This window comes from Buteo buteo, chromosome 1 (assembly GCF_964188355.1).
Source record: "Buteo buteo chromosome 1, bButBut1.hap1.1, whole genome shotgun sequence".
NCBI lineage: Eukaryota > Metazoa > Chordata > Aves > Accipitriformes > Accipitridae > Buteo > Buteo buteo.
In genome coordinates, this window is record NC_134171.1 from 83,218,143 (window position 1) to 83,230,781 (window position 12,639).

The 12,639-nt window shown below is 45.4% G+C and overlaps 1 protein-coding gene across 1 annotated transcript in view; it reads right to left on the reverse strand.

Moving 5' to 3' along the window:
• FRAS1 (Fraser extracellular matrix complex subunit 1) overlaps nucleotides 1-12,639 on the reverse strand; it is a 151,997-nt gene that overhangs the window by 28,174 nt on the left and 111,184 nt on the right. The window contains exons 32-44 of the mRNA XM_075038663.1: nucleotides 10,462-10,576; nucleotides 9,816-9,953; nucleotides 8,945-8,977; nucleotides 8,090-8,221; nucleotides 7,247-7,372; nucleotides 6,197-6,444; nucleotides 4,566-4,714; nucleotides 3,957-4,119; nucleotides 3,065-3,200; nucleotides 1,813-2,009; nucleotides 1,254-1,407; nucleotides 413-676; nucleotides 109-297 (exon numbers count right to left, since the gene is read on the reverse strand). Coding sequence (XP_074894764.1) covers nucleotides 109-297; nucleotides 413-676; nucleotides 1,254-1,407; nucleotides 1,813-2,009; nucleotides 3,065-3,200; nucleotides 3,957-4,119; nucleotides 4,566-4,714; nucleotides 6,197-6,444; nucleotides 7,247-7,372; nucleotides 8,090-8,221; nucleotides 8,945-8,977; nucleotides 9,816-9,953; nucleotides 10,462-10,576 — 2,044 coding nt within the window. The remainder of the gene's footprint in view (nucleotides 1-108; nucleotides 298-412; nucleotides 677-1,253; nucleotides 1,408-1,812; nucleotides 2,010-3,064; nucleotides 3,201-3,956; nucleotides 4,120-4,565; nucleotides 4,715-6,196; nucleotides 6,445-7,246; nucleotides 7,373-8,089; nucleotides 8,222-8,944; nucleotides 8,978-9,815; nucleotides 9,954-10,461; nucleotides 10,577-12,639) is intronic.

Genomic DNA, 12,639 nt, shown 5'->3' on the forward strand with positions numbered 1-12,639 from the left:
TTGGAAGGGACCCATAAGGATAATTGAGTCCAACTCCCTGCTCCTTGCAGGACTACCTAAATGGCCACATATTACTTGCCAAGATTATCTAAAATCGAGCACTCTCACCTTTATTTACATCAGCCTGGGTGAAACTTTTGAGAGGTCCTTCGACAGAGATCTGGACTGGATTATCAATTTTGGTCAACTGCAGATGGCCCACGCTGGGATCCCTCTTCATGACAAATCTAATCGTTGTGTCATCTGAATAAATAGCTGCTGCTTTCAAGTGCTGATCTGTGAGGTATGCTGCAGAGCCTGGACCAGAGAAAGAAAGTCCACAAACAGCTTCAGCCAATCCAGCTAAGTGACTGGTTTAGACTGGACCATACAGCAATACCAAGCAATACCATTATCCTCCCTCCCCCCGTACCAACTGGGAGCTGCAGGCCCCTGTTGACAGCTAACGTGGGTGGCTGCTTCTTCGGCAGCTCCACGAAGAACTCCAGCCTCCCCGTCTGCGTGTAGAGACCATCCGTGATGGAGAAGCCAAACTCGTCTGTCTGTGCTGCTGCACCGCTCTGAGTATAAACGATCAGCTCATCCAAAATGTCCTGGTAAGTGAAGGATGAGCCCATGGACAGCACATTTCCATGCTCCGGGGGCTCTGCAGCAGTCTGCCTCCTACGGAGATGACCTGACAAACGACAGATGGATGAAAATTACGGGGAGAAGACAGCCTGCTGGGGACTCTTTGCGTGCCAGCTCGAACTGGGACGCACAGAGGTGGACATAGCCTTACCGGAAAAACTGAAGGAAGTTATCTGCTTATTGCCAAAACTGGCAAGAACATGGCTACGTATATGAGATCTGAAAAAGGGTGCACAGCCCTCACTAGTTTAACATGGCACTAGCCTTCATGTGACACCTTGCCTTGCTTTATCACTGCAAATAGATGCTAGTCGCTCAGCTTTTTGCAACTGAACCCCGCAACAGGAAATGGGGTAGCACAAAAGGGAACTTCCCAGGGAAATGCGTGCAGCCCCCCTTTCCCCTCTACCACAAATAGCGAGGGACAGCTCTCAAAGAATAGGTCTAGTCTGAAGCACAATCCCCCTGTGGCTGCTGGTGCAAACACAGACTAAATGTGCTTTATACAAACATGCCAGGCTCCTCTCTCGCATCAGGGGCTGTTACACACACGCAGATACAAAGGCACACAGACACACAAAGACATTCTCTCTCTCTCCCCACCCCAGCTTGTCAGGACTTACCATGTTCAGGACTTTCGGTAACCATGATGACAAGCTCACTGTTCTGGGTGTCCAAGTCCTGCAGGTTGAGGAAGGCCTCGGTAACGACCACACCTGAGCCTTCATGCACTCTGACAGGCTCCAGCACCATCTTTGGGGGCTCATCGTTCTGCCGCTGCACAGGTCCCAAAGGCATACAGTTAAAAAAGGGAATTGGCCAAGGGAAAAAGACTGCTGCCCACCTGAATGAAATACAAGCTCCCAAATGACAGTACTGGTGCTGATATCCATTAATGGGCTAGACCAGCCTCTCCAAATCTAGCCAGCATCACGGCCGCTTCTAAGAGGGAGGACACACCAGAGAAATAAGCCCTGAGGAAGAGGTTGCAATGCACAACTGTTCTCTGGTGTCACAGGCAAATTATGTGCCTGTACTAGGGGAAGGAAACAGATAGGAGGAAGGAAACTCCCTTTAATCCCCTTCCGACGTATTACAAAGGAGTGAGCAAAGTTTGGACTTTGAAAGCCATGGGTCTATGTGGAAGGAGAGGGCTCTTGCAGCCAGAGAGCACAGGCATACCTGAATTGTGATGTTAATGCTCTGCACCTCAGGTTGGCTGAAGCCATCGCTCACATAAAAGCTGAAAACATCACTTGTTGGCTCGATGCTTTCATGGACACTCTGGAAGTAGTAAATGCTGTTCTCTAGAACATCTTGAAGGGAAAAGGATGCATCTGCAGTTGCAGCAGACTCACTCTGTGGGCCATAACTCTCACCTGCAAACCAGAATACTGCTAGTGAAAGGATGTTCAATTCACTGGTAAACTAAAAATAAAAGCAGCAGGATTAGGAGAAGAATGGCACATTGTGAAGGGTGCAGAAGGATGTTTATTCCTACAACATGGGTTTCACACATCTAGAAATGTGTAGAAAGCAGCATCTGCTGCATTAGAGTAGAGATTAGGGAAGCTGCAGTTTTATGCATAGTACAAGCAATCCCACATCCTGGAATTACTTAGGCTTTCTTCAGAGATGAAACAAGGGCTAATGTGCCATCTCTGGCCTCAACACAAACTCTACATCAAGCTTCACCTTGCAAAACTAAGTCTCACACCCAAGAAAACCACCCAGCTGCTGCCTGTTCAAGGAGAGAGGCTCACCATTACCAAAATGGCACAAACTGGGGTTCCTTCATAGGACACAATTAGGAGGAATGATGTGTAATGGTTAGCAACCTGTGCTCTCCAGAAGAAAGGCAATCACTGTTGTAACAAGTACTACACCGGCCAACCCGTGGTGATATTTTACAAAGGCAAGTTATGATTTAAGTAAAATGATATATGCCACTCCTGGGACCACACGCAGGATTAAGCAGACAAGTTTCTTGGATGAACATCTCTGGACAATATGGTATAAATCCTACCTTTTCTTGACAATACAACGAGATAAGAGAACGTTACCAGCCATGCTCTGCCACAGCTCTCAGCCTTAAAGCTTGCTGGGACATTAAGAGGAATTTAGCAAAGTTTGTTCTGTGTAACAAGGCCAGCCAAAATAAAGCATGATGAAAATACAACACATGGGTTTGAAAAGGCTCTTAATGCCCCAGTCTCACAACAGAGACCAGTCTCAAATGAGAATTAGGAGGAAATGCTCCCCAAAGACAGATTATCTCGTGACGCTGACCTTACGAGCTCTTTGTGATCAACTGATGCCAACCAGCGCTGCACTGAGAAGCTGTGGTGAGAAAGATTAGAGTGTGCTCCAGCATGGCACTTCCTACGTTCCCTTTCATCAGCCAGGAGGAAGAAGAGATAACCAAGCAGTTTACCTGTCTTAGTGTTTTCAATGTAGCCATACATAGGTAGAGTGATAACTATGACCCTCAGGTCTTCCTTGGCAGCAGTACCATAATCAGCAGCTAAGTGGTGATGAGCCAGCAGTGGGACCCTACCCCCCTCATCCACCTGGAAAGCAAAAGCATATGACAAAACTACCGCCAATGGACACAACACACCGCAACACACAAATTGTTACTGAACAAGTCTGCCTCTGTGGAAGAGGCTTGCCCAGTCTCTGAAGTCCTGTCCCATCCTCCCCTAGATCTGTTAAGCATGAAATCAGCTGGGAGGTGAGGTGGGATGGGAAGAACAAAGCCTGCCTGGCCCCCAGGAGGAGCCTGTGAGTGCTTTATCAGGGCAAGAAGAGAACTGGCAGAGTCACGCTGACCTCTTGGAAGGCGAGATCTGCATTTCTTGTTGAGCGGAGCCTTTTGAAGGTAAGGGAGGGGGAATACAAAGCTGGAAAGGAGGGAGATGACTTCAAAAGGCTTTGATAAGGAGTCTGAAATGCTGTGTATCAGTCCAAAGCACCAGATGCTTTCAGACTTCTCTTCTGCTCATCTTTTACACACAAGCTGGTGAAATAAAGGACGCAATATTAAACAAGGATAAGTCAGACTTGTTCCACTGATATCAATGGGACACCCTAGGGAGAACCCAGCTCCTGACTAGAACAGATGTAAGCAGATGAGGTTCAGGGATGCAGCCGTACTGTCAGCCTCCTCTGGCCTCCAAGTAATTTGTTAACCCTTTGCACTCACAGGATTGCATGTGCAACACCACGTTTCTTCAGTGATTTCCCCTCAGTCCAGGAAAACCGTTCAATTCCTCACATCTAAGACATTCTTGACACTGTTCCTAGTAACCTGGGTAGCCACTTACAGTGATATGGTCAGCAAAAGCAATGAGCGATGGCATTGTCTGGGCAGACGTGATAGTGATGGTGAACATCTGTCTGTCAAGCCGGTTGTTATCAGCATCAAAAACAGTGAAGTGGAAGATGTCCGTAACTGGCTGATTGCTGGTCTCAAACGTGGTGGAGTAGCTGTGAAAATGAGAACACAGTCTGGGTCAGGGAGTCTCACTGACAGTCAGGCAAATACATATCATTCCTGCATTTAGAGGTGAACGCGCACCTTGTGAAAAAGAGGTTGTATTTCAGTTCCCAACTCTCCTTCACATTCATTCCCTGAGTTCTTTTAAATCACTGTTCTAGGTGTTGCCTACCTAAAGTATCACCATGACATTGCGGACACAGAAGAAACACCTGTAATTTGAAGCTACACCAACTACTGACATTTCAGACATGCATAAATACCTAATTCCGCACACAGGAAATGCTCTCATTCATAATCTCATAAGATACAAGAGCCAAGAAAAGAAAAAAAATCTTTGACACATTGTACTAACATAATATAGCCCAGAGATCCCTGCGGAAAGCCCACCGAGCTTTTAACTGGCATGGCTTGAAGGAGAATAGCTCTTTGATACCTGATCCTCTGGCTGTTGATGTCTTCCATGGTGAAATTATAAACCTTGGAAAGCTCTTCATCATGAGAGCCTGACATCCGTAAGAGGGTGCCATATGCAGGCAGAGATATTAACTGGATTCTTATCTCCGAGTCAAGAGAATTGTTGTCCTAAACATGAAGAAACAAACCAAATCAAAACAAGACAAGATTACCTTTTGTTTCCGTCCACTAAAAATGGAAGGAGGAATAAAATGTTTTATAGGGAAATACATCAACCTAGCTGGGTCAGACCCACAGCTGATGAATATTAAATGAAGCTCTATCGACGAGAAGAGAGTCGAGTGGGTTGACATTTTCAGAATCTACCACAAAATGTATTTTAATTTTCTCTCAGCTCAGAGAGGTTTTCTTTGTGTCCTTGTATCTCATCAACACAATCTCCTAGACATAAACCTGATATTTTTGAATTACTTTGCACTCCTAGTGGACTGGACCATTTATGTAATGTACTTTTCCTGACTTTTTCTTCACAGATAAAAAGAGCCAAAATTCAGCCAACAGCTGGCTGGCACAGGGAGTAACTGTTGCCCACTGCAGGTTCAAACAGAGACACAGAGCTAAGTTCAGTTCTTTGTAAAACAAACGTTAATGTGGGACAATGCTGCAAAAGCTAGATTCACATTAAATTAAAAGCTGATTTTGGCTCTTTTTAACTACATTAAGTACAACCACCTCTACGATATCAGAACTTAGATGTCATCTTTCTTCTAAAAGTTTTTGCTGGTTGCTTGAAAGACAAGACCCAAAGCAGAAATCATCATATCCTCAGCATATGGGTCAGGAATGAAATCCTCTTTTCCCTAACTGTTCGCTTACTCAGATTAAACCTGAACAGTATCCTTGTCAGCCTTCCTCCTTAAGAATAGAACAGGACAGACCCCAGACTTGTATCCGGACTGATCCCTTAGAAAAAACATTCATCTGCCTTCTTATCCTACCTCACCCCCTGCAGTTCTCTAATCATTTCTCTGACAGCCACTACCTTATGTATCTCCAGCCTCACACGTGCACTGCAATCTCTCCTCCTTAAGGGGAGCATATCTGCATACCTGAAATCCACTGCTAGTGCATTTGCTGCTAGGACTAAAACACTTTTCTTCTGAATTTCACCAGCAGGATAACTCTTGTACAACACACAACCCCTGGGACCAAGTCCAAGCTACCAAGGAGTGCAGCATCTTGGGTTGCTTAAACCTCCCCCCCTTCAAATATGTCCAGAAAAAGAACCTGGCAATTTTGGAAGGGGGGTAGGAGGGTTGAAATTTGCAGGGGATTATCTCTTAGCAAGTCCACGTGCTTTATTAGCAAGTCTGTTTGATACAAAAATCAAACAGATTAACTCAGTTCTCATGTTTAGCACGGCAGTTCACCTCTGTTACAGTCAAACATGGATAGCCTTAAAACCTTGTTTGATGAAAGGGTCTATTATCCCCTTTTTGGCAGCAGTAGTCAGGACACAGTCAAAACTTGAGCTCTCTACCAAGAATCCACACTGACGGCAGAGAGGTATGTGCGGCCAAGGGTCCGTGGGGGGATAAGGAAAGGGAAGCTGGCAGCATTCACTGGGTTTAGAAATAGATGAAAGCTTACAATATAAGCAAGGTGCAATCGAGAGAGAGTCACAGAGCTTTTACTAGCCACGGTGATTGCCAACAAGCAGCCCGGGGCCAGCTGCGGACCGTTGTTATCCAGCAGAGACACTTCCACCCTCAGCACTGTGGTCACTGTAGTGACACCGTCAGTGACAGAGATTTCCATGCTGTCGTCTGCTGTTGCTGAACCATCATGCACATACTGCAGAGCATTTCGAGTGACGTCCTCATAGCTGAAGGTGTCACCTTCCCAAAAAGAAAATGCACAAGTCAGAAAGACTCTGTTCAGAGCACCAATCCAATTCAAATGACCTAAGGCCCCAATTTAGCAACAGACTTAATCATGTACTAAACTGGCATTTAATACCATCCTTACAGGGATGTGAGTTATGAAGACATTTATTAAGGAGCTAGTATATAAGCAGGGCAGAGGAAAGGCTGTAACCTTCACAGTTTCACAGACACAGCAACTCTTCTTGATTCCCAAGGAGTGCACAGATCCTCCTTTCTTCCCAGCTGCTTTCTAACCTCATGCCTGTCATAGCTAGATAAGGCTTCCTCCTCCACACCTTCTGCTTCTCCTTCTGTCCTACAGATAATATCTGTTCATCTGATCACACACTGGAAACTGCTGCCACCAAGATCAATGGTAAAACTCCACAGGGGCTTTCGAGTGCTGGATCACAACAGGACTTCAGTAGAAACATTTGCTAGGTTACTTTACTAAATTACTTCAGATACAACTTACGATGTAAACCAAAACATCCCTTTTGATTAGCAGCTGGTTACAGTTATCACAATAGAGTGACTGTCAACTAGCCCACACATAATCGGTACAGCAAATGCACTGACTCAGCCAGGAAGTAAACAACAAATGGGAGAATGTCTTTCATGCACTCTCTCCTGCAGTCACACACTTCCAGACAGAAAATTCACACACTTGTGTGTGACAGAGGCATCTGCCTCCTCCTGGTCAACTAAACCAGCTGTGTGGACAGGCACACACTGACCCCTTTCCTGCGCCAAGGAAGACTTCTGCTTAACTTACCTGCTCTCATGCGCTCCTGCACGCCTGCGCTGTACTTGAGCACAATGCCATGATGGGGAGGTTTCACCAGCTCAAAGAAAAGACCCTCAGGAGCTGTATCCGTGTCACTCACGGCTAACTGGATCCCTGTGCCAGGGGAAGAGAGCACAGCTTCAGCATCCTCAGACGCTACACTGGGAATATCCCTTAGGTTTTGTGATGTGCTCTTGTGAACGGAGTCAAAAAACTGTATTTCAGTCAGCATGTAAAAAGTAAAATAATTCTGGAGCTGCTCTAGCTCAAGAGCTTGCTGGTTTCATGGAAACAGTTTGTCCCCTGATGATGCTCAGATCAGAGGTTGTATCAGAGAACTTACTGCCAGTATAGCTCACAAATGACAGCTAAGCAAACCCTCAGCTTATGAGATATGCACATGTTCATATAGCAGGGGGATATCTACAAAAACCCCAGAGAACCTCCTAACACAAGCAGAAAGTGGCTTATCCTAAACAACCAGCGTACCAGATCACACCAGTAACCAATAGTTCAGCAATTGCAGCGCAGCCTAAGAGGGAAAAAGTAGAGGAGCAGCAGGTCCCTGATCCTGCTCTCACCTGCCTCAGCCAACGAATGGACCTGCCATACACTGGAGAAGTACTGCCATATCCCCAGGCACCTTTCTGAGGCACCACTGCATGGTTTTCTCAGTGATTGCTTCTGCACCTGCACAACCGCAGCTCCTTAGCTAAATGGACAGAGGTGAGTGAGACCAAAACTCTCCCCTGCTCCACCCGTGTGGCCTCCTGGCAGTAAACGCGGTGCCTCAGGCTGAGCTCTGCACCCCATCCCTTCCACCCTACTCACCAATGGTGGCTTTGCCCCCCTGGCTGACCTCCAGGAACGGAGCTGTGATCTGGAAGACTGGAGGCTGCTGCTCCGCAGAAAGCAAATGAATGACAAACACCATCTCCGGGGTTGTGTGTTCTCCGTCAGTCACTAGACACAGACAAAAATCACACCTGAGTGTAGGGACGTATTGTCAGGGACTCACCTGGGAAATTCACCTTTCTGTACAAAATTGCCACTCCACATTGCTGACTGCTCTCCCACCTTGTCAATCTACACCTTTGTCTACGGACATACACATACGATTCACACCTGCCAAGAGTATTTATCTTTTCCCCTAACTCAGCTCCTAGCAAGACAAATGTAACTTCTAAAAGTCTGTGTGTGTGCATGTGTACATACTATCTTCCATATATCTATCAGATGCACTCATAAGTCAGAACATGGACTTCCTGCTGGTGGATCACTTTCATACCTGTGCTAGAAAGCACATGGAAAGGGAAAACAAGCAAGCAGCTTATCAGTAGCAATTTAATTATGGAAATGTTTCCATGCTATATTAAAAAAAAGAAACAGCATAAAACTGATGTCTTTGTTCACATTGGGAGAAAACGGGATTGAATCAGGCTTTTAGGTCAGATTCCAGGCAACTAGTGGAAAAGGATGTCTCTACCAAGCTGCAGCTTAGCTTCTATAAAACACTGTTGAGATACAGATGAATTAATATTCCCCAGGCACGTGCATTTCCAGAAATTCCTATTGAGTGCCCATAGGTGTGCTTGCAGCAGAAGAAACGCCAAGGAATAATGGGCAACATGAAGGGCACAAGGATAAAAACTGCTTTAGTCAGGAAAGAGCAAATGGTTCACATACCTGTGAATCGGAAGTTCACTGACTCTGGGAGACCTGATGGCACAAACACAAGCTCAGAGTAATGGTAGTCAGAACAGGAAAGCACATACTGATGTGGATTTGAACAACTTTTGGAGAAAGCAAGTGCTGACATTCAACAAGACTGGAGTCTTTCCTCACGAAGGAAAGCACTCTTTCCTTGCCTTCACTTCAGGTAACGAGAGATAACATGCTACCCCCTCCTCCAAACTGTGAAACTTGTCAGTGGAGGGTACAACTCTTGATGTCAGTGGAGGGTACAGTGATGCACAGAACTGCATCTACCACGTACCGTCACTTCATCACGGAATCCTGTGCATCAAACAGTCAAAAATGTTTGAAGTTTGTCCTGTTTTTGCCCCTCTACCTCCTGCTCCAGATTGTTATTCCTCTGATGGTAGAAATCTTCTAATATCCTGGCTAAATTGATTCAGTTCATACTCATCAATTCTAGTCTCAATCTCAAGGACTAAACGCCCAGTGCATCAAAGGTCTCAAGCATGGGAGGGGCAACAGTTCCTAACCACACAGCAGAGCAGCAATTTGCCCAGCACAGCATCCAGACTAGTGTTGGTAATGCTAAGTGCTGCAGTGAACACTGCCATATCCCCATAATTCACTGAATGTTGCTATACCAAACCACAGCGGAAAACCTCGTTGAAGTCACAAGAAACGGGTGAGCTCTTAATACACTCCTCCAAGGCAGATTCCTACTACCTTTGTATCGTTCAAGCCTCATGCCCTCGCAAGCATGGACGTAACCATGAAGTCACTCCAGGACTGGAGGAAGACTAGCAGTCCACCTACCTCTACCAGTCTGACACAGCACTACAAAGAACATTTACTTCCTTACCTGCAAAGGAGAACGCAATGATCTCTCTCAAGTGAGGAGCTGCAGTCGGCGGACGATAAGCAATCTTGCCATGGTTTATATCTGCTTGGGTGAAATACCTGACTGGGGAGAGAGGCCTGTCTCTATGCTCCACGATACCTACGGAGGCAGAGAGCTCAGTATTAACGGGAGGAATCCATTTTATTTTTAAAACAAGATATGAAAGGCTACAGCTTCTTTTTCTGTCCCCAGGTACTTCTTTTTGCATCTTCAGTTGTTCCTGAATGAGTCAGATGGCTGAGACTGCATCAAGGATGGGTTCTTGGGACATGAGAAATTAAGCAAAGTTTCCTCACTTAGTCATTTCTTCAAATACCTCTCATTAGAGAGGTGGAAAGCAGAAAGCCGTGCTTTCAGACAATAGTAAGAAAACTGTCTGAGCTCTCCGGCTTACTCCTAAACAAGCCAAAGAAATCAGGCTGAGAAACAGGGTGTTCGAAAGCTAATGAAGGAGGCCAAATGGGGTGTTTGAAAGCTAACGAAGGAGGCCAAACAGATTGACAGATGCCTCCACAGAATGATACTGTGAGGGATAAATTAGATGTGCTTAGGAAGCGTGGCAATTAATTCAGCAGCAAGCTGCCATGTTCTGAATAGGTACACTTGCCTTGGCCAGGAAGGAGAGGGACAGTCACGTTGAACAGGATTTTCTCACTGGGAATCTCCGGGTCTACAAAGGAGAGGTGATGGGGCTCAATCACTGTCACACGGTCCTCCAGCACCTCAATAAACACATCAGACCATGAGCATCAAGGCCAGAGACATGGGAAGATTCACCCAAAAATACACTGAAAGAGAATTCACTTTGCTATAGTTAAATATAAGAGAGTCTTTGAATTTAAATGCTTCCTAGACCTAAAACTGACAAAGGATGGATGGGCTGAACCTTTACCAAGTCTCTCAAACTTATATGAAATAGGGACTATTTGGGAGGCAATTACAGAGGACAGTAAAGGTTGATAATAAGTAAAATTTGCTAAAGTCTTACAGGCCACCTAAACTCTCTTTCAGCTCATCATTACCAGATGTGTAACGCAGAAGCTGGGTACTATCATGCTCAACAGAAGATCGCTCTATACAGGTCCACCTCTGTTAAGTCCTTTCTGGAGCATCCAAATGGTCTTATAAACCTATGAAAAAGAGACAAACTCCTCTTCCTTCATAAAACTATGAGCTTATCCCCACTTTCAGGCTGTCCAGGAAAGTGGCAGTGTTTTTAGTGCACTCTGTCCCCTGCAGATGCACAACCTCAATGCTCACAGGTGGAGGAGTTTCTTTTTTGACCTACAGCAGCTATGAAGAGATAAAGGAAAATCTGATTTGATCAAAAACTCCCTGGATGAAGATATAAGTCATTGCCTATGTAGTTTTCTAGTATAGTCTGACGTGGCTGGACTGGATTTGCTTTTAAAAGAAATCCTGAAAATGCTTTAGCCATTTCCATTAGAACACAGAGGAACCAAAGCTTTCTGTTTTGTTTTAAATCTGTCTAAAAATGTTCAGATCCTTCCATTACAAGATTATCATTATCCAAAGGCAGGCAGTGTGTTACAGGAATTACGGTGCTGCACGAACAGACTTAACTGCACAAAGGCCATTAACTTGCATGTGTTCATGAACCTTAATCCTGCGGAATTAACAGCTACAAGAAGTCACTGAATTAAATAGTTCAGCTCGATATGAAAAGCATTTAGCTCATTTCATAACCATGAACAAAATATGGAGAGAACAAGCTAAATTAAGGATACAGGCAACTAATTTATCTGCTTTGGAACATGAAATGATCAGGTTCAGGAGCAAACTACAGGTTTCCATTGGCCACATCAAGTGCAGCCCACTGAATCGTGCTGGTTACATGTCTGTAAGACCACCCTGTCAAACCTGTGTCCCATTCTGCTGGTCTTGGGTCACAGACTGAATGTTGGCCTGGACACTGGCAAGGTGAGGTTTCCTAACTACAGCTCAGTACACCACAAACGCCACTGAACCCCCAGTTCACCTCTCTCCAGTGTTTTTCACCCAAACACATCAGAGGAGAAACCACAGCCTATGAATGACTGTTGTGAAGCAGTAAATAAAACCTTGTCAGTCCTTCTTAGATGTGAAAGTGTCCCATACTGTCCTGGTTTCAGCCGGGATGGAGTTAACTGTCTTCCTAGTAGCTGGTACAGTGCTATGGTTTGAGTTCAGTATGTGAAGAATGTTGATAACACTGATGTTTTCAGTTGTTGCTCAGTAGTGTTTAGACTATGGTCGGGGATTTTTCAGCTTCTCATGCCCAGCCAGGGCACCTGACCCAAACTGGCCAACGGTGTATTCCATACCATGTGACGTCCCATCTAGTTCAGGAACTGGGAAGGGGTGGGGGGGCAGGGATTCGCCGCTCGGGGACTGTCTGGGTGTCGGTCGGCGGGTGGTGAGCAATTGCCCTGCGCATCATTTGTACATTTCAATCCTTTTATTACTTACTGTTGTCATTTTATTAGTGTTATCATTATCATTATTAGTTTCTTCTTTTCTGTTCTATTAAACCGTTCTTATCTCAACCCAGGAGTTTTACTTCTTTTCCTGATTTTCTCCCCCATCCCACTGGATGGGGGGGGGGGGAGTGAGTGAGCGGCTGCGTGGTGCTTAGTTGCTGGCTGGGGTTAAACCACGACACATATCTAACTGGAAGCAAAAGCCACAAAGTTTATTTGTGTTATCATCAGCACTGCTATATACAGCTCTGTATAAAAAAGGGCAGGCTTAAAATTAACAGTGGTGTCCCTTTCATACAGCCACT